The 22,707-nt window shown below is 42.6% G+C and overlaps 1 protein-coding gene across 1 annotated transcript in view; it reads left to right on the top strand.

Annotated features, from left to right (window-relative positions):
- The window catches only part of Acp3 (acid phosphatase 3), a 45,848-nt gene that overhangs the window by 8,423 nt on the left and 14,718 nt on the right, over nucleotides 1–22,707 (top strand). Inside the window, exons 2-9 of the mRNA XM_034484457.2 lie at nucleotides 2,095–2,190; nucleotides 3,622–3,708; nucleotides 4,147–4,299; nucleotides 8,324–8,422; nucleotides 12,106–12,198; nucleotides 14,084–14,216; nucleotides 18,676–18,758; nucleotides 20,957–21,060. Of these exons, the coding sequence (XP_034340348.1) occupies nucleotides 2,095–2,190; nucleotides 3,622–3,708; nucleotides 4,147–4,299; nucleotides 8,324–8,422; nucleotides 12,106–12,198; nucleotides 14,084–14,216; nucleotides 18,676–18,758; nucleotides 20,957–21,060 (848 nt within the window). The remainder of the gene's footprint in view (nucleotides 1–2,094; nucleotides 2,191–3,621; nucleotides 3,709–4,146; nucleotides 4,300–8,323; nucleotides 8,423–12,105; nucleotides 12,199–14,083; nucleotides 14,217–18,675; nucleotides 18,759–20,956; nucleotides 21,061–22,707) is intronic.

Below are 22,707 nucleotides of genomic sequence, written 5' to 3'. Positions count from 1 at the left end.
TGTGAAAGACACATGGCCAATGCCTGGTTAGTTCTACCGCTTGCAGGCTAGGGAATCTGGACTCATGGTTTATTAAAATGAGCTGGGAAATGTATATAACAAGAATTGTGGCTAAGTTGCAGAACTGGTTGAGGGGATGAAACATGAGAACCACTTAGCAGCTTCTCAAGCCAAAGCGAGTGTGGAAGGATTGTTGTCATTGGATGCAGTAGCAAGTGCTGTGCCTTGGCAGGCAGGCATGTTCTTTGTTTTGGTAGAATGCCCATTATCAGACTTCAGCTAGACTTTGGCTAGCTCAGTGGTGACGTGTTTGATCTTTCCAGTTGCCATAACAAGGAAGTACTATGGGCAGCCAGTGAGCCAGTACACACAGCAGCTCCCTACACTGAAGAATTATCTGCCCCTGAAAATGTACAGTGCTAAGATTGAAAACAAATCTGAGGTTACAAATCCATGAACACCATGTCACAGTTAGTTCCCTTCCTAAGAAGGTTCGTGGTCCAGCGAATGGAATCCCAACAGTCCTAAGAAGTGCCTGGTTGTAGAAACGGAGTCACTAATGGCTAACCTTGGTGGTTCCCGCTCAAGGACCAAGTCACTCCTACAGACTGGCACTGGCAGCTGTTCTTCCTGCCAGAAAGGCGAACTTCTAAGCTGTATTTTTCCTACCCGTCCCAAGGGCTTCTTAGCACCTTCTGCCCTGTTCCCCCTATGTTCTGTAGGCTGTCCTGTGAGCTTTTAATGTTCCACTGGTTTGGAGTAGCAAAGACTCACTTTATTGAGAAACCAGAGATATAGCATGGGATTTGGAAGCCTTCCCTGCTATCCTGGAATTCCTTCATAAATGTAACTAACGTTTGAGGTTATTCCTTCCTCAGTGTCTCCTGAACTGTTTTGAAACACAGCCTTCTGGTTTACGTACAAGGTGTTCTCCCAGTAGGTAATCCAAGTGACAGGCAAAGTTGATCTCAGATCAAAGGAAGGGGTATGCAACCGTCCTCTGTGTTAGTTTTCTGTATGTCAGACTTCATTTTTTCCTTCTTGGGAGCTTTTCTTTCCTTATGTTTTGATTATAAAATCGCATGGAGTTTGGCCTGACACACTTCTCTAAAGGTGTTTTAGAATCAAAGTACCAAGGTTTCAGAAGTTCAAACATCTCTCTCTAAAAACAAATGTGAGAATAACAAAGTGCCTATACAGATCCAAAAGCGTACTGTTAAAGTACTGAGACCTGGATTTCCTAATCTCCCAATCTAAAACTAATCACGGAATCAGAGTGTCCACAGTCCAGCGTGCCATTTCAAAACTAATCACGGAATCAAAGTGTCCACAGTCCAGCGTGCCATTTCAAAACTATTATACATAAAATTTAAAGAGCATTGTTACTATAACTATAATGAAGAGAAAATATTCCTTTTATTTAAAAAAATTATCTATTTACTTATTTATGTATGTGAGTACACTGTCACTCTCTTAAGACACACCAGAAGAGGGCATCGGATCCCATTACAGATGGCTGTGAGCCACCATGTGGTTGCTGGGAATTGAACTCAAGACATCCTGAAGAGCAGTCAGTGCTCAACCACTGAGCCACATCTCTCCAGACCCAGAGAAAAATATTTCTATTCAGTCTGTCTGCACCAAGTGATCTTATATGTTCATGCACTAGTCTATTGTCCTATTGTCTTGGATATATGACTATCTCCATATATATATATATATATTAGAGAAATATATATGTATATGTATACATATACATATATACATATATACATATATATATTTGCTTTCCAATGGCCAATCAGCTTGATGTTATAATTTATTACCTCAAGCTCAATGTTAGTGGTTCTTCAAGTACTTGAGTTGTATTTGAACAGAATTTTAGAAGACTGGTACCCTTGGTCATAAGCTCAACTAACAAAACCAAAATCCCAGGGAGGAAACACTTTGTCATTAAAAATTTTCTAAAGCTCCCCAGGTGATTCCAGTGGATAGACAAGGTGGTGGCTGTGGTTTAAGAAACTCTATTAGGACAAGTAGAAGCAAAATACATGAGTGACATTTGTAATGTTGTTGCTGCACGTCTTTTCTTAGGTGTTTCGGCATGGAGACCGAGGTCCCATCGAGACCTTCCCCAACGACCCCATTAAGGAATCTTCATGGCCACAAGGATTTGGTCAACTCACCCAGGTTCGTTTGATCTTTTTCGTTGTTACTTTGTATTTTTTGAAACCAGGTTCATATCACACAGGCTGACCTTGAACTCCCTGTGTAGCCAAGAATGACCTTGAAACCCTCATCCTCCTTCCTTCACCTCCCAAGAACAGAGATTTCAGGTGTGAGACAAAGCTCTGCTTAAATTTTTCAGTGAAGGAGAAATATGTACAGAATTTTCCACTTTGATATATTTTTCCTGCTGACTATTTTTTAAGTGTGAGAGGTTTCCATGGAAATTGTCTAGAGACAGGTTTAAAATAGCGACAATATCTTATTTAATTAGCATAGGTCATGGTCTGGACATTAGAATGTTTAGAACGTCTTCACTTCATTTTAATGCTCAGTCAAAGCCAAGAGTCATGGTCCTAATCAAACGTCAGGTTTTGTAGAGGTTAAAACTCAGAGAAGCCATGGGCAGCCAGTATCTACCACTTCCGAAGGTCAGAGCCTTCCCCACCATAGCCTAACCATCTTTCTATCTAATGAGAAAACATCACAAAGATCCATATAGTGTTTTCTTAGTACAAGGCTCCTGTTTCCTTGCTATGCTTTTCCAGTGAGACCAAAAGATTTTTATGAGGGTCATGAGGTCCGGATTCAACCCCAGAAGTCTCTTAAGTAGCAATGAGATTCCAAAAGTGAGCTGTAAGTTAGAAGACAATTGGGCCCAAAGCTCTTGCTTCTTCAGCTACTTGGGTCGTGGTATATTGTTCCTGCCTATAGTTATTCTCATCTTTGATGAAAGGTGACAGGAGAGACACTTCCAAGTGATAAGCAAATGAGCAAGTCTGTCAAACAGTAGCTTTGGGGTGACCACAACCTCCCTGGTTTGTGAATCTCTTTGGTGAGGCCCTGGATTAACAATGAACCTAAATGCAGTGCTTCTCAATTTGATTTTTAACACGCTCCAAGTGATGCCAATCCTGTAGATCCAGAAACCACACTTTGAGTAAAAAGCTCTATTTTTTTATGAGCCAGCAATAGACAGGCAGTGATTGTAATAAATCAGTCTGTTTATTATAAGGTTAAAAGGGACCTTAAGATTCAGCAAGCTCAACTTCACCACCAGATGGCTGAATTTCATTCACAAAAAATTCCTACAAAATGGACATTCAATCACTTTGAATGTTCTATGTGGATCCCTCTATCACACTTGAGATAAAGTATTTACCTAGATGAATAACCAACTATCAACTGAGTGAGTGCTATACACAAGCCTCTACATCGTGTGCTAACAAAGATGAATGAGTGTTCAACTGTTCTCTCTTGCCTTAGTTTAAATAGGTGGTTTTACTGTGGAACTGTAATGTATACCATGTTCATGTTGTATATAATGAGAAGAGACACATTTTTATGCTAATGTATACTTTTCCTAACCTTCATTTTTATTTTCTTTCCCCGTAGTGGGGCATGGAACAGCACTACGAACTTGGAGGTTATATAAGGAGAAGATACGGAAAATTCTTGAACGACTCCTATAAACATGATCAGGCAAGTTGGGGAAACAGAACTTTGAATCTTGACTCTTGAACAAAATTAAAATAATTCTTCATGCGTATGAAGAATTTACGCCTTTGCCTATTTTCTAGAGAATTTATGCAATTTGGCGGTCTTGTTTATAATCGTTCTTCTTTTGTGTGATTATTTTCCCCCCAAAATTTGTGAATCTTAATTCCAGTGTTTATGGGTACCTGTGTAAATGCTTTGGCCTAGTGTCATGGGTCAACTGTTGGCCTACAGATTGCCTCGTCCCATTGTATTTTCCTAGTACTATCCATCCTGTGACAGAGATGATTCTGATGCTTCCACAGTGCTTGCTGATATCTTATGACCCCTTCCAGCTCTTTCCCTGGCTCCCTGCCAACCCCACAGAAAGAAAATCTCAGGTTTTCTCTAACTTTCCATCTGCATTGATTTCTCCCACTTTAGGTTTACATCCGGAGCACAGATGTCGACAGGACTTTGATGAGTGCGATGACAAACCTTGCAGCCCTGTTTCCCCCAGAGGGGATCAGCATCTGGAATCCCAGACTGCTCTGGCAGCCCATCCCAGTGCACACAGTGTCTCTCTCTGAGGATCGGGTCAGTATCCTGGGTAATCCAGGAGACAATCAGGCTACTGGGGACTTACAGATTTAGCAAGCTGGATACACAGGATATGAAAGGAGTCAGACAAGCAAGGCTAGGAGCTGGAGCTGAGGTTTTCCTTAGGTTTATTTTGCCTAATTATTGCCATTCCAACTTTCGGTAATTTCTCTCTCTCCATCTACACACACACACACACACACACACACACACACACACACACACACCAGTGTTCTACCTTCAGTCCTCAAGATTTTAGAACCTAACATAGGTTTCTTATCTCCCCTAAATACTCAAAGATCTCCCTGCCCACCAAACACTCTTCTCTCATTTACATTCAGGCTAGAGAGATGGCTCAGAGGTTAAGAGTACTGACTGCTCTTCCAGAAGTCCTGAGTTCAATCCCCAGCAATCACATGGTGGCTCACAACCTTTGTAATGGGATTCAATGCCCTCTTCTGGTGTGTCTGAAGACAGCAACAGTGTACTCACATACATGAAATAAACCTAAAAGAAAAAGTTTACATTCTGGAGCAAACGAAACATTCAGAGAGATAAAACAACCAACTTTGTCCAATGCCCATTGCTAGTAAACAACAATCTGTTGTGGGCCTCTCCATTCAAAAGCATCTTCTTCCTGTGAAACAGATGCTCTCAGATTTAGCTGCCTTCAAGAACCACCAATGACAGGGCATTCTGAAATGCACTCACAGCAAGTCAGTCTGAGGGCAGGGTCCTTACATAAGTATATTTTCAATTATTTTATTATATATGTTTGAGTGTTTCACCTCATGTGTATACACCATGTGTGTGACTGGTACCCTTGGAAGCCAGAAGAGGGAGTTGGATCTCCTGGAATTGGAATTATAGATCGTTGTGAACTGCCATGTGGATGCTGGGGATTGGGAACCTTGGTCCCATAGAAGAGCAACAAGTCCTCTTTACTGCTGAGCCATCTCTTTAGGCCCAACCTCAGTGTTCTAAAAATCTCCCTAGCCGGGCAGTGGTGGCACACGCCTTTAATCCCAGCACTTGGGAGGCAGAGGCAGGCGGATTTCTGAGTTCAAGTCCAGCCTGGTCTACAGAGTGAGTTCCAGGACAGCCAGGGCTACACAGAGAAACCCTGTCTTGAAAAACCAAAAAAAAAAAAAAATCTCCCTAAATGATTTTATGGGCAGCCAAGTTTGAGATATAGCATCCTATGCCAAGTTGCTTAAAAGGAACTATTTGAGAAAAATTCAATTTTACTCATTCAGGGTAAGATTTGACCAAGAAATCCAACCTTTCCAAAGGAACTGGTATTTAGAAAAATGAATATATAAATCTAACCTCCCATTGTAGAATCTAAGAGAATACAAATTAGCCAGTTTGGAACAAAGAATTATTCCTTAATTATAGGTTTGACCATTTTAATGTTTTTTATAACTGAGCAGTATAGGCTGGGCTATTTAAATATAGAGGTTCACTCAGGTCACACTTTTGAAGACTTGAGGTTCAAAGCATGAGACCAACATCTGCTCAGAATCAGGTGAAGGCCTCTTGTTGGGTCATGGGAGCAAGTATATCCAAGAACGTTTGCTTTTATAATAAATCCCTTCCTGCCCATAAATATCCATTAATCCATTCCTGAGGGCAGAGCTCTTGTGACCCAGTCACTTCTCACAGTTCCGCCTTACAACATAGCGTCACAGGAGACCAAGCTTCAAATGCGTGACTTCTCTAAAAAACATCCAAATCACAATAGCATCTCAGACTCTGTTTATTAGTATTGACCAGAAGCTTTTCCCAGGGACTTCCGGGACATACTAGTCTCCTCTCTGCCCTGTCAATACTTCTAGAGAGTTGGCTTAATGGGCTGTATGAACTCTACAATTGCTTTGTAGAATTTTTCAAAATACTTCATAGAAGCAGTGCCTCCTTTGTACACCCTACTCAAAGTGATTGTATCATAACCATTTTCCTGGTATTTTCAGAATAAACTAGAATAATGTATTTATATCCAGAATACATTCACAGCATCAGCAGGGGAGCATTATATTACCAGTGTTCTAAAAATGTTATGAATAATACTTATCAAAAAAAAATCATGTTTACCACAGGCTTTTCTACAGCAATAAAGCCTGAAACGCAATATCAAACCATAGCCAATGTGAAGGAGCTAGTCAACGTGTAATCCAGAAAGCTGGCGGTCAAATTGCACAATAAAGATGGTGGGGCTACTGGAAGATGAGAAAAGAATCAGAGAGTGAGGGAGATGGAGAGAAAAACAGGGAAAAAAAAATCTATCCACAGGTTCCAGCTACTTTTTCATTAAGGCAAGCCAGATTCTCTGATCAATGAAAAAATTTAACAAAATCGATGAAAAGGCTAGGTTATTCTCCTGGCTGTACTGAATGATGCATATCAGATCAAGCTTCGAGCCTAGATCAGTCTGATGGAAGAGACTGAGCATCTATCAACCACATTACACACTACAGGATGATGGGTGATGATTTCAACACACGCTGCATATGCTGAAGGAGTTCAGAGGAGGGGCACAGGGCAGGAATTCAGGTCCTCACAGAGAGTGAGACTGAACTAGACCTCGGAGGTAGGAGAGGATATGACAGCATGCATTCCTCAGAACTACCTGGGTGTGATGTGCGGTATATAGAGCCACTGTCCTGACAATGCTTTAAAAAAAAAAAGATGTGGGTGCCTCAGAGGATAATTGTTGATGTCATTCAGGGATGACGAAATGAACATCTGCGATTACATGGTCATAAAAGGAAAGGAAACAAAAATAAAACCAGGTGACACGCAGAGTCAGAGAGGACAGACAGGATGCAACTTAAAAGCATTCTGAGCATCGACTAACTCAACACCACCCTGGTTCTGGTTGTAGACAATGCAGCGGAGAGCGTGACAGAGAGGACTGTAGTTCACTGGAGACTAATATCGGAAATAGACAATAAAGACAAATGGCAAGAAAGTGCTTTCAGATTGTGATAAGTCCCTTGGAAGAAGGAACTAAGTTGTTGTAGTGGCTGAGGCAGGATGGCTTGGAAATGTAAGGTGGGCCCGGGCGCCCAGCAAGAATGCCTCGGCACTTCTGAACTGGAGAGTGTGAGGATGCGGAAGTTGGTAGAATGGACCACAGTTGACCAGACAGGGAGTACCGACAGTGACTGAAACACAGAGCCTGTGTCCAGACTGGGGATGGACAGTGGAGATGAAGGAAGGGTCTGTTTTAGATCTAGTTTGGAAGTAGACCAACTCTCCTGGCTGCCTACAAAGCAGGCTTACAAACTTTATCACAGGCAGAAATAAAGACATTTTTAAAAGGAAATAACTGAAAATGAGGTTGACCTCGGCTCTGTACACACTGAGTTTCAGAACTTCAGTGAGCGAAGAGCAGCCTTCGGACGGCACTCTCTATGAAGGGCTACCGAAACAGAGTGGGTGAGCCTTAGAGCCATGAAACAGGCTCACAATGAGCCAGCAGCCTGTGGGTCACCGTTAAAGTTCAGAGCGGTTGGGAAACGTACACCAATTTTATGATGATCATTTTGTCCTCCTAATAGATTTCTTAATTATATTTTCCACACGTTTAACACACACTCTCATTTTGACAGTGCAGATTTCCTAGAATGAAGTCAATGAATGGTTGATTCCTTTAAGATGCTATTCCAAGCCTCTAATTCATTTCACCTCACTCCTGGGGAAGAGAGGGCACACACAGATGTGCGCTTAGCACAGATAACAGTCATCCACACAGAAAATGAGCAATTGGGTATTTATCAGCAGCTCATGAAGAAATAAATAAATCAGTTTCCACATCAGGGTACACGCCCTACTGTCTGGGGACCTGGAGACCATTCACCTCATGAGTCTAATTTTAGAATTTCTGTTCAAAGGACACTTGGATCTTTTAAGGTTGCTTTAGACCCAGTGCGGCTGAGAAAGTTGGCTCCGAGTCTCTGCCGGCGCTCGTCTGACTGATCAAGGCCTTACGTTTTGTTTTGTTTTCTTTTGTCCGCAGTTGCTGTACCTGCCTTTCAGGGACTGCCCTCGTTTTCAAGAACTCAAGAGTGAGACTTTAAATTCTGAGGAATTCCAGAAGAGGCTTCACCCATATAAAGTTAGTAGTGTCCTCTAGCGTATACTGGGGCATGAGGGTGAAGAAGAGGAAACTTGACCTTCTTCAAAGAAGTGTGGGGTGAATGTGTCTATCAGTGGCTCATTATGACGTCAGGTTAGCATATTTAATTAGGAAAATCATCCTATCTGTTTTTTTTTTCCTGTGTGGCAGTCACCAGCCAGTGCAAAGGCCAGTCCCTTCCAGGTTTTGCCTACTTCCTTGACAGGTGTCTGGTACATGAGGATGAACACAAATGTCACTTGCTTTGAGGAGGCTGAGGGACCGAGAACCTCATCTTCCTATACACCAGTATGCTGTTCCCTTTTGTGAAATACTCGCTTTTCAGGATGACGCAAAAGGTAGACATAATCATTTGGATTTTTAAAAAGTAACCATTAGTTACATATCTCTATGGTCCAAGAATCAGAAAGCATCAAAAGTACAGCAGGATACGGTAGTCTTAACTTAGTGACCCCACAGGTAATTAGTGACACTGTTTTCTATGGAGTCTTCCAGTTTTCCTGTGCATACTCAAATAGTTAGCTTTCCCTTTTGCTCCACAAGAAGCATCATCATCATCATCATCATCATTATTATTATAATTAAATAAAATATCTGGAAAATATTTTATATTTGTAGGTAAAGCATTTCCTCAAGTTTTTGCAAATGTGCAGTATCTTAATTTATTGATATACCATAACTTATTTTTATTTATTTCCTGGAACTGTGGCTCACTTGTGATCAAATTACCTTTATAAACACTTTGTGGTTCATCATTCTCTGTTAACTGGTTCATCTTTTCTCGCTAATTTGAGCTCTTATATATTAAAATCTCCCTATGGATGGAGGCCAGTTCTAGAATTTAAGTTCTATTTCTTGTTCTGATTAGCCAGACCATGGTTTGTTAGAACTTAATGAGCCATCTTACAATCTAAAGTCACCCGTCATCCCTCTGTTATCAGTTCTTTGGGTTTTTTTTTTTTTTTTTTTCCTTTTTGGAAACAGGATCTTTCTACATAGCATGGCTGTCTTGAAATTCTCTACATAGACCAGGCTGGCCTCAGACTCCCAGATCTGCCTGCCTCTGCCTCCCAAGTGCTATGACTAGAAACGTGCACCTCCACACTGGACTCCTCTCGTTCCTGAATTTTCATGTGTGTAGTTTTAGCTTCTTTTTAAACTGTAGAATCAGCCAGCATACTACAATCGCATATACTACAGGGGGAAACGAAGCCAAGGGATGCTAGGAGACATGTAGACTGTGAAAGAGAGATTTACTCTTTCCTGAATATCCATAGTCCCCTAGTTTCAAAAGTATTAAACTTTTTAGTGGTTTTATTGAGATAATATTAAATTTATGTTAAATTAGGGAGGCTCTATAACCATTAGATATGGAACTTTTTAAAAAATATGATATCTTTGTACTTATCTTAAAGATCATTTTAGGCTCTTGCCATGTATTTTTTTTTTTTTTTTGCATCATTTAAAATTTTCAAAATATATTTAAAAAAGACTTTTTAGCTTTATGTGTATAACTATTTTGCCTACATATATGACTGTGTACCACATGCATGCCTGCTGCCTGCAGAGGTCAGAGAGGCATCCATTCCCTTGGAACTGGAGTTACTGATGACTGTAAACCACCATGTGGATGCTGGAACTGAACCATGGATCCTCTGTGAAAGCAACGAATGCTCTTCCTCACTAAGCTGTCTTCCTAGTCCGTCCGTCTACATTTGGTATATCCATTCCAGTTTACAGTATCTGTAAATAGCAATAGTTAGTGTCTAGTTTTCTAGTATCTACCTCTCTGGTTGTTTGTCTTACCTGCTGGTAACGGCCAGTACTTACAGCACAGTGTTACACAACAGTGTTGTAGTGGGCGTCATTTGTCATATTTAGCAGTTAACTTTATTTTTTATTCTTATTTATTTATTTATTTATTTAATGTATGTGAGTACACTGTAGCTGTCTTCAGACACATCAGAAGAGGGTATCGGATCCCATTACAGATGGTTGTGAGCCACCATGTGGTTGCTGGGAATTGAACTCAAGACCTCTGGAAGAACAGTCAGTTCTCTTAACCGCTGAGCCATCTCTCCAGGCCCCCCATTTGTCATACTATTAATATATTTTCTACTGTTAAGTGCACTAATTTTTGAGTCAAAATATAGTAGTTCTTTTTTTATTATTAAGTTGAGGATGTATCTAATCCCTCTGCATGGTGGTGACACATCTATAATCTCAGCTTGTAGGAGGCAGAGGCAGAAAGAAAACTGTATGTTTCAGACTAACCTGGACTACAAAGAGAATTCTAGCCAAGTCAGGGTAAACATAATGACCCAGTCTTAGAACTGAAATTAAACACAATTTATCTCCTCTGACTTCATGAGTGTTTTAATCAATTAATTTCTTAATCTTTTGAAAGATTTTTCAATGTAATCGTCTCCCCTTTTGGATCAATGACTATATTACCTGCACTCAGAGATGTACTAGAATCGAACTAACTTTACATTTCTCAAATCAAGCCTTTTTCCTTTTGTGCAAAATTGAAATATCTGCTAATGTTTTGTGCTTTGTGTTGATATTTACAAGTGAGTCTGAACTCATTTTATTCTCTGAGCAGTTTCTGTTAGCACTGGTATCAGGACTAACACATAAACACTCTGAAAGTTTTCTCTCTCTTTTTAATGGTCCTGAGTAGTTAAAAATAGAATTAGAATAATTTGCCCTTGTAAAGCTTGACAGAGTTCCTCTGGGAAATCATGCCCTCTGGAGTTTTGTGTTTGAGGCAGGAAGAATAGAAACCATCTTTCATATCTAGGAGGTAGGTGTGTGTGTACATGTGCAGGTATGTGTTCTTCTATGCCTATGTGTGTGTGTGTGCCTGCGTGTGTGTATGTGTATGCTGCATCAGTGTGTGTACATGTGTGCTGCGTGAGTGTATGTGTGTGTTCTTCTATGCCCATGTGTGTATGTTTATATGTAGAGCCCGGAGTCACACTTAGGTGCGAGTCCTCAGGACCACTCACTTTGTGTTTGTGAGACAGAGTCTCTCACTGGGAACTGGAGCTCAATGTTTGCCTAGACGGGCTGGTTAAAAGTCCCCAGGGACCCTCAGTCTCCACCCCATCAATGCTGTGGTTCCAAGCTCATGCCACCAAGTGTGGCTTTTCACACAGGTGCCAGAAACCAAGCTGTCTTTTCAACCACAGCAATGGGATATTCTTTATCGATGATTTCTGTTTATCTGATGGAAATCTGTTGAGGTTAACAGGATAAGGTCTCATTGACAGTCTCTTGGAAATGTTATCCAGTAAACTGTCTTCCAAAAGACTTCCTAGAATTAACCACCAACTCACAGTCCAGTGCCAACCATGTCATGACAACATAGAACCTTCTAGTGAGTGAAATGCGTGTACTCCATCCAGAGCTCAATTTTATAACCAGAGACTTCCAGGAGCTTTGCTCATCCTTTCTCTCCTTGCTTAGGGACATTCCTTTGCATGTGTTATATATACTTCACCCACTTCTTAGATTTCCCCAGCAGAGTGCTTCCATCTGCCACCGGCACAAACCAGGAACACGTGCCTGTAACCCAGCTTGTATCTGCAACTTTAATGCACTATGAGAAATAAGCTCACGTCAAATTCCTTAGCTGCAATTATCTGGTTGTGTTACAGAGCTTCATGGACACTTTGCCATCGCTGTCGGGATTTGACGACCAGGATCTTTTTGAAATCTGGAGTAGGGTTTACGACCCTTTATATTGCGAGGTAAACGAACTTATCAAAGATTCATTTGCAATCTGGTTTCATGATTTGATACATATATCGAATCTGGTAAATTCATTTCTTTCTCTCTTTTTTATTTTTTTTAAAAAATGTGCTGCTTAGATGGCCTTTGATATTGCAGCACAGCTCAAGATTTCTGTACATAAACTTAAATCTGTACTTCTCTTTTCCCAGTCCTTTTGTGTTTGCCCTTTAGGAAGCTGCAAACAAAATTGCTTTTCTTCAAAACATTTCCAGTCATTTACTTTGCAGTCACACTGGAATGCCAGGTTCTTGTCGTAGCTTTTAATGGGGGGGTGGGGGTGGGGGTAGGAAGATATATATATGATATATATGCCAGCTTTCTAGGTATTAAAATAAGCCAGACAACTGTAAGCCAGGCTGTCAGACGTGTCTTCTGAGGAAAGAACTCCCCTGTGTGGTGCAATCAAAATCATCCTCCTAGCTGGATGAAGTACTCAGGTTTTTGTTGTTGTTGTTGTTGTTGTTGTTTTGTTTTTTTGGTTTTTTTTGTTTTCTGCCATGTGATGCTTCTCATTCACCTGGCTCCATCTTCTGGCCAAACAGAGTAATTTTTATTCTCATATCTTGGAGCAAAGTTCTGACCACCGCATACCTCATGCCCACTTCTGACATGGAGGTCACCATGAGTGTATGGGGCAAGAGTTACCTTCCTACGTCTATCTCAATGAGAGATGACACAGTTTGCCTATCTCCATGATATTCCGGTGACCCAACCATGCATTCTCCCATCCTTTCTCTTTATCCAGTCCTGGTGGCAGCTGCTATGGCTGCTGCTTCCTCTCCTCTTCCTCCTCCTCCTTCTCTTCCTCCTCCTCTTCCTCTTCCCTCCTTTTTCCTCCTCCTTCTCTTCCTCCTCCTCTTCCCCCTTTTTTCCTCCTTCTCTTCCTCCTCCTCTTCCTCCCTTTCCTCCTCTTTCTCTTCCTCCTCCTCTTCCTTCTTCCTTTTTCTTTTTCTTTACTATAGTTTTCTATTTGCTCATTTGCTTGTTCTGGGTATTAAGGCCAGGGCAGGGCCATGCTACCTGCAAGCTCTACTACTCAGCCACACCCCAGCAACTTCAAATGGTTTGACCTGAGCTATTCTGTAATGAGGCCATGTTACCTGGGGTCATTGTCACATCCCCTGCATCTTCCTTCTGCATCTCTTTACTTCACTCTGCTCTTCTCATAACCTCTTCTCTTCCTTCTTCTCCCCCTCTCTCTTTCTCTCTTCTTCTTCCTTCCCACTCTCCAACTTTTGAAGCCAAAGGAGCCCTCATAACTCTTCCTAATAGGTAATAGACATGTGCACAAGGTCTGTATCTTTGGTGCTTGCAGGTCCGTCATACAACTAGCAAACACTTACTAGTATTCACTGTGCATGGAGCACAGATGCTCCCCCAGCCAGTGAACTAGAAGCTTGTAGTATACCTGTGAAAATTCCAGAAATATGTGGACTTTTATAGCTGGCCTTTTAAGCAAGTCCTTCTCATTTTTAGGATACAGCATCTAACCCTATATGGTTGTTTGCCTTTGTCATAGAGACAGACCACAGAGGAATGCAGCTTACTGCCTTTCTCCCTCTGACTCACACTTAGCCAACTTTCTTATACAACCCAAGACCACCTGCTAAAGTGGTGTTGCCCACAGTGGGCTGGCCCCTCTTGCATCAATTCCCAATTAAGAAAATGAATGCCCCATAGACCTACCCTAAGGCCGACCCAATCTGAAAGGGGCAATTCCTCGGTTGAGGCTGCCTGGCCTACTTGTCCTGCTTGTAGGATGACGGGGAAAACAGAAATCAAGAAAGGAAATCATAATTCACAACTGTGAGCACATATATTCCTCTGTCCCCTTTTCTACAGCGTGTTCACAATTTCACCTTGCCCTCCTGGGCCACGGAAGAGGCCATGACTAAGTTGAAAGAGTTATCGGAATTATCTCTGCTATCTCTTTATGGAATTCACAAGCAGAAAGAGAAATCTAGACTCCAAGGGGGTGAGTATTTTTTTTTTTCAAACAAGAAAAGAATGTTGGGTCTGGGGTTGGACAGTCTGGGTCTGAGCTCTAGTCCCATCACTCACGCAGTGATTGGCTTTACACAGGTCACTTTATTGTCTTGAAGTTTCCATTCTGCAGAGTGGATATGGTAAGAACCATATGCAGGAGACACTGACAACTAAAATGGATGTATGTTTAAGAGACTTAGAACAAATTAGTGCCAGGTACCTAACACACTGTCCGTCAACACTGCATTGACATTGCCCACTCTGGGTGTAATTTTTACATCTGGAAATGAAAGTTTGGGGCTAAAGACAAATGGTCTTTTCCATTTCTTCCAGGCGAAATAATTAAGGACTTATGTCTGGGTTCCAGGAGAGTGGATTGTATCTGGTAGCTGATAGGATGAGGTACACGTGGGAAGTTTGGCAAAAGCTGGGTATGTTTTGCAAACAGTTGACAAGTACCACTATTGACAAGTTTATATGACTTCTTCCACTGGCACTGAACGTCATCAAGACGTTGATCAGTGACCCCACTTCACCATTGTAGTCTTTGACACCCTCCCATCATGAAGGCAAAGCCAGTAAGGAGGATATTGGGCCCTTAAATCAGGATAGGAGAGTAGAAGAAAGAAGCCAGGATGGATGGATACAGGGGCCTGCAAGGATGTTAGCGTAAGCAGGCCAAGATGTGAATTAGGGAGAGTCGGCTTCAGATGTAGTTAATGTAGTCATTAGCATTGAGGGTAAGCAAGAGAAGGTCCAGCCGTGTTAACTGTTGACACGGCAGAGAAGATCTCTCAGGCCGACGTGTTCTAAATGTTTTGAGGACCGTAGTATAATTATATCAAGATTTTGGCTACTAGTAGATGTTCATCATTCAATCAAAACAAGTCCCTTAGAGAATACACAGAGGCAACGTGCTCTGGGAAGCAGTCCAGACTGGGAGGATACCCACTCAGGAACTGGATAAGTAGATAAAGCACTCAAGTCATCGACTAGACTCGGTGACTGCAGCTAGAAAACTAGTGTCGTCTGTCAGCTGTCACCAGAACAGCGTGGGAGGCATGAAATTAGGAAGGCCAGGAGCAAACTTGAATAAGACAAATAAAGTAGGTTGGGGCTGATGGCGTAAGACAAGGGTCATCAAGGATCTAAGGGTGTTACTTAGCTGCTGTGGCAAAAGTCCCCATTGCATGGCACAGAGGCAGACCTTTGTTCAGATCTTTTCTCCACACTTTCTCCCTCTGCAGCAAGCTCCTGCCTTTGAGGAAGGCAGTGTGTCACACCAGAAAGGAGTCTTAAATGGAACTCTTAAGTTGCTGGCAAGTTTAACGAGTAGGGTACAGACCGGGAGGAGAAGCAGGAAAGCAGCTCCATTGTGTGTGCTTCACAGCGAGGGATGCAGAGGACCTCGCTGGCCACAAAAGCAGAAGGCCTCAGTTCTGGCCCAGTATGTTTCAGTTCCAAGCCCCATCAGGAAGTGAAGGTGGACTCCTAGACTCGGTCCCCCAAGTACATCAGTGATGGGTTCAGGAATGCACTGTTCAGAGTGTAGGCTGAAGCATCAGCACACCCCCAGCAGTGGTTAGGAGACTCTTGGGCCCCACCCAGGACCTGTAGAATGAAAAATCTACATTTTAATTAAATCCCAATGTGCTTTACATTGGACAGAAGTCTAATGCTGATCGAATGGGTTTGTTTATATGAGTAGAGGTGGGGTTCATCCTAGATTTATTCTTTTCTACTACACCCCCCCCCCCACTCTGACTCCTAGAGGATTGCACAGGGGATGGGAGAGTACTTCCTCTCTGAAAGTATTAGTTCTCCATTTGAAGAGAGGATTGTACTAGATTCTGTACAGAATAGTCCTTCTCCAAGATGTCTGGTCTTGGAGTATAAAGGCTGACATTGATGTGAACACACTTGACCTGTTTCCTGGATCAAATTCATTGCCCTTGATTAACTAGAAAACTTGTTTCTTGCATGGGATTTCTGTTGATGTTGTTGTTGTTGTTGTTGTTGTTGTTGCTGCTGCTGCTGCTGCTGCTGCTGTTTTGAGATAGGATCTCACTATACATCTCCAGATAGCCTTAAAGTCTCTACGTAGATAGACCAGGCTGGTTTCACTCTCGTATGCCTACCTCTGCCTCCCAAGTGCTGGGATTAAAGGCATATCACGTCCAGCTTCCTGCGTGGTTTTTTACAAAACATTCTCTCAGCCTGTTGTTACAATCCTGTTAGGAGAGAGAGAGAGAGAGAGAGAGAGAGAGAGAGAGAGAGAGAGAGAGAGAGAGAGACTTGTCAATTGTATGGCAATTGAATGGTAAAGTAGCTGGACACAACCCTCTGTAGAAAGCATACACTGCCTCCATGACACAGCAATAGCAGAACACCTGGGTGGTGACCAGTGCCATCTCACCTTTGCTGAAACTGTTGTTTTTTACATGGTTTTGTGGATGGCAGTGTTCAGTAAGATGTGCCCATACATACCTCCTGTCTTAGTTAGGGTTTTCCTATGTGAACAGACACCATGACCAAGGCAGTTCTTACAAGGACAATATTTAATTGGGGCTGGCTTACAGGTTCAGAGGTTCAGTCCATTATCATCAAGGCAGGAACATGGCACATCCTGGCAGGCATGGTACAGGAGGAGCTAAGAGTTCTACATCTTCATCTGAAAGCTACTAGCAGAATATTCCCTTCCAGGCAGCTAGGACTAGAATATTAAAGCCCATGCCCACAGTGACTCACCTACTCCAACAGGGCCACACCTCCAAGTAGTTCCACTCCCCAAGCACATACAAACCATCACACCTCCCAAACCCCCCAAGTGTAGTTCAGGAACATTTGTCTGTTCTTGCCATAGACCAGGGACTGGCAAATAACTGCCTGCAAGCTGAATTCAGCCCTGTGCCTGGTTTTGTAAATAAGTTCGCATTACATTGCATTTACCCAGCTTTAATGAAGGCTGCCTACACTATTACTCTCTCCCTGCGTTTACCACACTGCTCTTCCCTGGTGCTTTTCTCTTCTACCCCTACTTGGCAACATCTGGCTTTCTGTTCCAAGATTGTTTTAGACCTTTGTATGGCTTTAGTCTCTCTATAAGAGCCGTGCCGGGGTGAATCCACAGGGACAGTTGTGCCATTAGCCTCTCCCCACAGTACCACACTCATTCCTTCCTGAAAACCTGCCATGCCAGCCGCCTGACCTTTATGGCATCCTTGTACAAACTGAACATCATCAACCTTTCTGGTGGGGGAAGATAGAACCTGACACTTCTGCCTAGCCCTTTGGAGAGGCGGGAAATCAGTGTTCCTCCAAATGGAGAAGACACATTGGAGTCAGAAGTCACAAAGGGATTGATGGACAATGTTCCAGCAATGGCTAAAAAGGGGGGTTCTAATAAAGTTTTATTGAAACAGCCACACTCATATTCTGTTTTGCCTATAGCTATGTCCCTAGTACCACTATAAAACTGACCACAACCCACTCCTGAGCCAGAGCACAGACACTAACAGGGCTTCAAGGATTCAACTCTCTTGAAACACAACAGAGAAGGTTGGGGGCTAGGGAGGTGTCTCTGAGGCAGTACATCCTCAAAATAGACTCTGGCATTGCTGGGTGTCTACCTTCTGCCACTTTCCCCAGCTTTCACTGTCTACAAACTGCAAATGGCAAGTGTTTGATTGTTTGTCTACTTTGCTCAATACCTCAAGAGAAGAGTCCAAATTTTGGATGTAAAGGAAATGAAGATTAACTCTGCAAATGGCATACAGAAGTGTTATGTGAAAGCTAATGATGCTGGCTGAGCCCATGTAGTCCCTCCCTCCCTCCCTCCCTCCCTCCCTCCCTCCTTCCCCCCTCTGTCTCTCTCTCATACACACACACACTCTCTGGCTAAGCTAAAAAAAAAAAAGGAAACAGGAAACAGTCCATGATATCTTGATAGATAGATAGATAGATAGATAGATAGATAGATAGATAGATAGAGATTTTTTTTCCAGGGCCCCCCACAGGTCTGACTACCAGGGAGTAGAAGCCAGAGGTGAAGATTCAAGTATCTGCCATGCCATCATCTCAGGCTGACTTTGAAAAAGATCATCAGCTAACAACGAACTATCTTTATAATCTGAAAAGCACGGAAACTTCCAAGAGTACAGCCTCCTAACTTGAGCTTGAATGAAAGCTAGGATAGGAGAGGGCTCAGGGGCCCACTCAGGTCTCCTCTCCAAGCTGTGTAAGGCATGGATGCCTCTAAGTTTCAGTTTTCACAAGACCTAAATCACACTGCTTGGCATGAGGCAGCTTTCAAGCCAAGACTGAGTCTTTGCCCAGTCTGTTAACTCGCAACAGATAGAACTACCGACTGTGCTTAGGCCAGAATCCCACAGACCACTGCATAAGCCTATATTTGACTCAGCTCTGTTGTTGATCTTGTCTCCTTTAAGGCGTCCTGGTCAATGAAATCCTCAAGAACATGAAGCTTGCAACTCAGCCACAGAAGTTCAAAAAGCTGGTCATGTATTCTGCAGTAAGTATCTCTGTAGGCATTTAGCATAGACATACGTGTTCAAGTGTAGGACAGCGTCATCTTGGGGTCTCCGTCACAAAGCATCTAGAATTAAATACATCATTCTGCCCTTGAGGAATTTACATTGTAATACGAATACCGACAGCAAGACAGTTATACACGCCAGACGACAACAGCAACATGAAATCCACGAGAAGCAAGGGCTTTTCCATTTCCAAAGAGGCAGCCAGCCATGCTTCTGCTGCAGGGCATGGGGAAGAGATGCCTCAGGCATCCTGGATTAAACAGACCTGAATCATTAAAAGAAAAGGGATAGTAAGCACTTCCTCTTTGGTATGTAGGGCTTGGGAAAAAACTGCTGGAACAGTGAACAGCTAGGAACATTTTTTGTTTAAAAAAAAAAATAACTAACTGGTCTACCTGATATAGAACCTTGTAACTACATGCAACTGTTTAAACCTAAATTGATTACATAGAACAAAGCCTCAGGCTGAATGTGGTAATTTCTGCTTGTAATCCCAGCATTTAACTGAAAGGCTGAGACAGGAAGATTGCTGAGTCCAAGGCAAGTCTGGACCACACAAGGCAGTGTTTCTTAACCTGTGGGTCGAGACTCCTTTGGGGATGAATGACCTTTTCACAGGGATCGCATATCAGATATCCTGCATACCAGATATTTACATTACAATTCATAACAGTAGCAAAATTATGGTTATGAAATAGTAATGAAATAAGTTTGTTATTGTGGGGTCAAAACAAGACGAGGAACTGTATTAAAGGGTTGTACCATTAGGAAAGTTGAGAATCACTGACAGAGAGAGTTCCAAGCTAGTCTGGGCTGTATACTGAAACCCTGTTTAAAACAGAAAGACACACTCGTGAGTGTGTGCACACACACACACACACACACACACACAGAGAGAGAGAGAGAGAGAGAGAGAGAGAGAGAGAGAGAGAGAGAGATGAGGGAGAGAGGGAAAGGAAGGGAGGGAGGAAGGAAGAGGAAAAAAGAAAAGGAAGAAGAAAGCTTAAGTGCCTCGGTTGCACTGTTCACTGGGGAAGACTGGACTGGGGAGGTAAAATGGGGGCAGCACAGTGGGAGCGAGTCCTCCCATAGGTGACTGGAAGCTGAGGACTAAGTCGGGGTGTGGCACAAAACTAGGGTGGTAACAGGAGAGGGAAGCGTTAGCTGGGTTATGCAGAAAGCTATGGTCTGGCCTGAGAAAAGGAAAGGTGCCTGAAGACACGGGGACATTATTACCATCAGGGACTCTGAATGGAAATGACTAGAGAAGCAGTCCACACAGGAAGATAAGGGAAGTGCTCTGAGAGAGAGGTGAGATTAGACAATGCTGCCAGCTGAGTAAAGTTTCTAAATGTGCTTCCAGTCCTACCTTGTTTAGATTCTACAAAGTCTCAGCCGTGTGTCCTCTTCTATCACTAGATTGGTGCTAACTTCTTCTGAATATGTGTGCACTGCCGCACATCTTAGGCACCCAGATGCATGCAATAAGTGTGTGTGTGTGTGTGTGTGTGTGTGTGTGTGTGTGTGTGTGTTTCCCCAATACTGGGAATGAACCCAGGGATTTGTGCACTGTACCAACTGAGGTCTAGTCCCGGCCCCGGACAGTTCAAATATTCTCCCATTTTATAGAAATGGGAGGTACAGATTGCATAGTAAATAACCATTGCATTAGTTACTTACTTTTTAAAATCTTACAATCTCCACTTCCCCACATCTTTAACCTCCCTACACACCCTTGGTCTCCTATACTCTTCTTCAACTTTAAAATCAAAGATGTTGCAAATAGGTGGGAAATGCAACTTACCATGTGTCCAGGACTTTTTTAATTTGTTGAAAATCAATATACCATGCAGAAGCGGGGAGGCCCTCCACAGGCATGAAACTTAAAATAAGAAGATTCGCTTCACAATTACTCTACTTATGAAACTAAGCAAGGTGCCTAATTTCTCTAGATAAAAATTTTTTTTTAATCTTTTAAACGCAAACAATAGATGAGTAAATTCTACTGCCCAGACATGCAAGAGAAGCTCACTCTTTCCCCTTTTCCATATTTTCATTGAGAGTATGGGGGAATCGAGAACTGGCACTGTATCCTACACAGGTTGAAGCCTGCCACGTGTAAAATCCGAATCAGGAAGCAAACAGTAAAAGTACTTGTTTCTTATCTCTGTAGCACGACACTACTGTGAGTGGCCTGCAGATGGCGCTAGATGTTTATAATGGACTTCTACCTCCCTATGCTTCTTGCCACATAATGGAATTGTACCATGATAATGGGTAAGTGCCTGCTTTGCTCTTATCAGTTTGGGTCTGTTTGTTTGTGTTTGAGACGGGATCCTATTATGCATCCTCCGCTACCCTGGAACTCATTCTGCAAACCAAGCTGTCTGGAACTCGTAGAGATTTTTTTTTTAATATATATATTTTTATTAATCCTTGGAGAATTTTATAAATGCACTCAATGTACTTTGAATGTGTTCACTTCCATCTTCCCCTGAACTCCTCCTGGATTCACAACACACACACACACACACACACACACACACACACACACACGCTTTCCCAACTTTGTCCTCTATATGCTACCCAGCTAAGTCCAATGACGGCCATATAATCATGGGTGTGGGACTATCTGCTGGAGAATGTCATCCTACCAGGACCATATTCCTCTTCTATAACCCAACCCATCAACCCTCTATAGCACTCAGCTAGGTGTTTCATTCTTGACCTGTTGGTTTAGGCAGCGTTTCACAATATAGCTGGAGTCAGTCGGTCTTGAACTCAGTTTGCAGCACAAGCTGGCACTGACCCTCCCTCCTCAGCCTTCAGAGTGCTAGAGTTACAGGCCTGTGCTGCTATGCCAGCCTGCAATTATTGGGTCTTGCTGACTTAAAGCCAGTCTCTACTTGGTTTGGCTTTATATTCAGAGGGAAGGGATAGTGATAACAATGCTTTTGGCTCCTTCGATTCCATGAGCCTTCTGGGAAATAATGTACCCACAGAAGATGGATTGAAAGAAACATCCAAAGGGAAGGAAATTAATTTTTTTTAAATGAAGGTAATATAACAAGTAGACAGACATTACTTTTTTTTCTTGGGGGGGGGGGGACTGTCTAGTTCAAGACACCAAGAGGGAAAGAAAGATGCCTGATGAGTGTGTAAAATATCGCTCAATTAAACAGTGCAAACCTGTGACTCATATCCACCAGCTGATAGTCTTAAAGCCCTACCGCCAAGCAGTATTAACCCACTGGTGGCCTGGTATGACCCTCCACCAATGACTAGCTTGGCCTCTGAAAAGAAGAAAGAGCAAAGACAAGTCAGGTTAGAGATTTCAAATGTCCTAGTTTACCTGGGACTGAGGGACTTCAGCCGTTTTGAACATTCCATGAATGCCTTGAAAGACATACAACAGTCACAGCTGCTGCACCAGCTCCTCAGGTTCAGTGCCAGCAAGGACAGTTCCACACAGTTTCTATCAGACATTTTGCTAACACAAGATTTGGCTAGATGTGAACTTAACTACCATTTCAACCTAGGCCAAAGGCAGAGGCAGGTCCCCTTGTGGCGTAGCAGAGTGACCGCTGCAGCCCATGCTAGCAAAGCAGAACTAAGTGATGAAACGCACACTCTCAGTTTTACATGAGGTGTGTGCTCTGATTGGCCCAAATCCACACCTTCATTTGCATATGAGATGCACTGTGATTGGTCCACATACCTCTCCCCTTGATATATGTATTAGGCTGTTCAGAGCCTCTTAGCAGGGAGACTCTTTCCTGTCAGGAAATGTTAAAATACCACCCAGACTTCATCCTCAGCCAATGTCTTAACTGTTTACAAAGAAAGTGGGTCCATTGTGGTCAGGAGGAGGTAGACAGTCTCTTTCCTAAACCTTTGACTGAACGCTAGGCATGAAAAAGTAGA

This window comes from Arvicanthis niloticus, chromosome 21 (assembly GCF_011762505.2).
Source record: "Arvicanthis niloticus isolate mArvNil1 chromosome 21, mArvNil1.pat.X, whole genome shotgun sequence".
In the NCBI taxonomy this organism is placed as follows: domain Eukaryota; kingdom Metazoa; phylum Chordata; class Mammalia; order Rodentia; family Muridae; genus Arvicanthis; species Arvicanthis niloticus.
Note: the sequence above shows the minus strand (reverse complement) of the source record. Positions and strands in the feature narration are given on the sequence as shown.